Raw genomic sequence first — 4,848 nt, 5'->3', positions numbered from 1 at the left:
TATTTTATTTTATTTTATTTTATTTTATTTTATTTTATTTTATTTTACTATTATTGTTTTTTGAGATGGAGTCTCGCTTTGTCGCCCAGTCTGGAGTGCAGTGTCTTGGCTCACTGCAACCCTCTGCCTCCTGGGTTCAAGCAGTTCTCCTGCCTCAGCCTCCTGAGTAGCTAGGATTACAGGCATGCCCCACCATGCCCAGCTACTTTTTGTATTTTTAGTAGAGGTGGGGTTTCACCATGTTGGTCAGGCTGGTTTTGAGCTCCTGGCCTTGTAATCTGTCCACCTCAGCCTCACAAAGTGCTGGGATTACAGGCGTGAGCCTACCAGGTTCAAGTGATTCTCCTGCATCAGCCTCCCAAGTAGCTGGGATTACAGGTATGCACCACCATGCCTGGCTAATTTATGGGTAGGGATTTTGCTTTTAGTTTGTACCCTCTGTAGCTCCCAACACAATGCTTGTTCAGAAATGGAGCTTAATCAGTACCAGTAAATAGGCCAAACACCCTGGTGCCTAGCACATATTAATACTCAGTAAATGTATGTTTAATCAGTAATTGGATGGGTAGATGAACAAATTGTGTCCAATACACTAAATTACAATATGGTAAAATATTTGAATAATTTTTTGAAATATCATGATTTGGTAGTACTTCAAGTTTGTTAATATGATTAGCAAATGACTAATAGTAGGTTCAATATAGCTGGGAATACAAATAGGGTTCACTAAGCACAAAATAGAACAAATATATAGATCTTTTATTTCTTCCCCCCACTCTCAAACCATAAGGTATATAGAGAAATAAGAGAATACCATTGATAAAATATAAAAGGGAAGAGCATACTGTCTTTTAAGAAACAAACAAAAAATACAAAAGGATATAGAAGCATTGTAAACCCAGGATAATTACCAGGAACTAGCATTGTAGATGTGAGTTCTGGAGTTTCCAAGAAATCCACATTACTTCTTTGGAATGTCTTGCTATAATTTGTCTGAAGGTGGCTGTGTAAATAATTACAGGTTAAGGCTGTGCATTTTTATTTACAATCTTCCCAAGTACAGCAGAGATCAAATTTGATCAAGATGGCAAAGTTTGGGATGATGTGGATTAAGTAAGCTCCTGGATACAAGCTTGTTTTAATGGTTGTTCAGCTTTCAAAAATGACTTAGGAGTAATTTAATAATTGTCATCAGAAACTTTTTAAAAAAGGTTTTAAACCAGGAGAACATTACTTTTTTAGAAGATAAAATAGGAAGTAGACTTTCCTGCAACAAATTTAAATAGAAAAGAATATTACAGCTGTTGAAGAGTTTAAAAAACAGGATAGATAATAAGACAGACTGTATATTTTACATTTCTAGATAATAAAAATAAATCTGAAAAACTATCTGAAAGTGTTGGCCTGGAAGCATAGAGTTGAATAAGTTACCCTGTTTCCTTCTATGGCTGAAATACTGTTGCTATCATTTTGCCTTCCTTATAGCCCAAAGTGCCTTCAAAATTGCCACAAAAATAAAACTTTTAGGTGAAATATGGATCAACTGAATTTCCAGGTATTCTATTACTTCCATCACCATATTTAACACCCTAAACGTGGACTTATTTAGAGAGCTATATTCTCTGTACCGTTTTAAACGGTCAGGAATTGTTATATACTCTCAGAAGAGCAAACATTTCTTTCATTCCATTTTAAAACTATATGTTTGTTTTCTATTAGTAATTATTTTAGTTTTAAAGAAGTTGATTTGTTTTGAATTTTTGACAACGTCTCAAATTTCCACTTTATTTTTAGTCTTTAAAGACATTTAGAAGGTGTTGGGCTGCAATGACTCTAAAAATTGTATGTAGTTTTGTTGTAAAATAAAATAGCTGCACAGACTATCCTATGAAAAATTAGATAAAGCTCTTTTTTCCACCTCATTTTTGTCCATCCTTTGTCTCCACCCCCACCACTACCCTCACCAGCTTTAGACACCCATACCCCCATTTATATCTTCTTATCTGAAAACATCAGTAAAATGGTAAGACACAAAGTGGAATCATTACCAAAAGTATTTGTACTTCAAGACAAGTGGTTTCTAAGCCATTAAATAAATTTTTTAAAGTGCATAGAATTCAGGGTAATGGGCAAATGGGACAGGTTTTAAGGTAAGGTAAAAGAGAACGGAGCTTTCCTACAAATCCTAAAATTACATCATGCATACATATTGCCACCTTCCTGGCTTCACATAAAATCAGGCTTGCTCACAACTTACCTATTCCATACACTACTATTTTCCCAGAACTCATAGATTATGTAGCGAGATTCATTTGAAAGCTTCTGTATAGAAATACTGAAATGGAAAATAAAAGGCATAATTAGCTACTGGGAATTAAAGATACAAGCTAACTTTTCTAATATCTATATGTAGTATGAAACAATCTTATCCATTAATAGAGGAAACAATCTAAGGTGCCTGCATGAAAATCAAACAGATTTGTCAAGAATTTACTTGTTCAATATGTCTGTTTGGCATAAGTGGTTTTTTTTTTGTTTGTTTTTTGTTTTGTTTTGTTTTGATTTTTTAGTTTTCTGGTTTTGCATCATGAAAACAGTCTCAATATATTGCAGACATCACGAATGTAACTTTTGCAAAATTGTATTCATTCATTCAAAAAGGTTTATTGAGCATCTGTTGCGCTAGGCCCAGAAAAATGTGAGTGCATGCTACCTGCCTTTGCCCTCAAATGTAGCTGTTAGGATTGGCCCTATCAACCACTGTACCTCTGCCAAATTCTTAGCCTTACAACATTCCTGTATTGACAGTTTTTGTGTGGGTCCTGTTCTATGCCATTTGAGTCACTTGGACCACACTACTGCTATACAACTGACTCCTAGTTTGCCAATACCTAATGGCTCTCTTCCTCTTTCTCTTTTTTCCCTCTCTCCCTGTCTCTCAAACTCTCTCTCCCTCTGACGCGCGCGCGCGCGCGCGCACACACACACACACACACACACACACACACACACACACACACTGCTCAACACTGTCTCTGGATGAAGTTTAAGAGTCCACATTCTGGCCATAATTGCAAGGGTATTTTGTTTTCCTTTTAAATTTCTTTTCCAATTTGTTTTCCTTTTAAATTTCTTTTCCAATTTGGGTGAGACAAATTTGTTCCTTCCAGTCCTTTGACTACCCCAAAGGAGGGAAAAGTCTACATAATATGTTTTGAAGGAGTGAAGAAAGTAGGCTGGCTGAAAACATAGGTTGAGGTGACTGCAAATTTAATTCTGTAGCAATGAGGAGCCACCGAAGGATATAAAGCAGGGAGAGTGTCATGGCTATAGCTATGTATTAAAAGATCCTTCCGATGGCCCAGTGGGTATTGTATGAAGGGTATTGTAAAGTAGAAAAACAGCTGGAAAGATAGTGAAATAGCACAGGTGAGAAATGATGAAGACCCAAATTAATTTTGAAACAAAAGAATAGAGAGAGATTCATGAACTTAAGAGTGGGAGACAAAAATAAAGATAACTTTAAAAACTGAATTACAAAAGTACAGACTGTTCAGCCTGATGGTTCATAATATATTCATATTAGAAAGCAAAACGAGGGGTTAGAAAAACAATAAGGCTTTTGGGTTCACAAAGAATTTACCAGTATACCAGTAAGAACAAATAGCAGTAAAATAGTTGATTAACGTAGATTTAGGATTTACCTAAGTGTGACCAGCAGGTGGCAGTAACTACACACAGAAATTTTAATGTTTTTTTTCTTTAGTTCTGCTTGTGTTTTTCTCAGTTGTTTATTTAGTTTGGTTCATTAAGGTATGATGCAGCAAATATTGTTTTTAGCTCAACTTCAGATTTTCTGGAGAAAGGTTTACTATGGAATCATACGAATTGAATGGAAGGTGGAATTTGTGATTTTCTAATCCCAAGAGTTCATGAATGTGCTCTTTCGGTGTTCACTAAAATCCCAGAAATGATCTGCAAATTAATATGCATATATATGTTTTTCTAGGAAGAGAATCTATAGCTTTCATCATAGTCTCAAAGGGATGTAATCCCCAAACATAACCTTCAACAGTACACTGGACAAATTACAATCCATCTCTATTTTCTTTAGGATAAAGTTTAAAATACTCAGCCTTGTATTTCAAGCTCTTCATCAACTGCTGCCTGAAAACTGATTCATTTGTATACTTATTACATTAAAAGCCCCTTATCCTGATATTTGAACATTTCATTTTCCAGACTAGCCATAAGACCATAAGAAATTCATAAAATTTTAGCATAATGCTAAAGCTTTTGAAGGAGTAAAAAGGAATATGAAATGGCAGTGATTTAAAGTATAGCCCAACAGACCTTCCACCATCCACCAGTTATTAGCTGTGCCACCTTGATTCCAATATTCAACATTGGTTTCCTTATCTGTGCAATAGTGATAACAATACTATGAGAATTAAAGTGTTATATGGAAGGCCGGGCACAGTGACTCAACCCGTAATCCCAGCACTTTGGGAGGCCAAGGTGGGTGGATCACTTGAGGTCAGGAGTTCAAGATCAGCCTGGCCAACATGGTGAAAACCTGTCTCTACTAAAAATACAAAAATTAGCTGGGCACAGTGGCACGTGCCTGCCATCTTAGCTACTCGGGAGGCTGAGGCAGGAGAATCGTTTGAACCCGGGAGGTGAAGGTTGCAGTGAGCCAAGATCAAGCCACTGTCTCCAGCCTGGGCGACAGAGCGAGACTCTGTCTGAAAATAAAGAAAAAAAAGTTACATGTAGAATTCTTAACTCAGTACTTGGCTTAGTGTGTGTGTGTGTGTGTGTGTGTGTGTGTGTGTGTGTGTGTGTGTG

At 36.4% G+C, this 4,848-nt stretch overlaps 1 protein-coding gene across 1 annotated transcript in view; it reads right to left on the bottom strand.

The window, feature by feature from the left end:
* NECAB1 (N-terminal EF-hand calcium binding protein 1) overlaps positions 1-4,848 on the bottom strand; it is a 171,092-nt gene that overhangs the window by 4,894 nt on the left and 161,350 nt on the right. Inside the window, exons 11-12 of the mRNA XM_023222924.2 lie at positions 2,258-2,335; positions 912-1,003 (exon numbers count right to left, since the gene is read on the bottom strand). Coding sequence (XP_023078692.1) covers positions 912-1,003; positions 2,258-2,335 — 170 coding nt within the window. The remainder of the gene's footprint in view (positions 1-911; positions 1,004-2,257; positions 2,336-4,848) is intronic.

Source organism: Piliocolobus tephrosceles, chromosome 7 (assembly GCF_002776525.5).
Source record: "Piliocolobus tephrosceles isolate RC106 chromosome 7, ASM277652v3, whole genome shotgun sequence".
Classification (NCBI taxonomy): domain Eukaryota; kingdom Metazoa; phylum Chordata; class Mammalia; order Primates; family Cercopithecidae; genus Piliocolobus; species Piliocolobus tephrosceles.
Note: the sequence above shows the minus strand (reverse complement) of the source record. Positions and strands in the feature narration are given on the sequence as shown.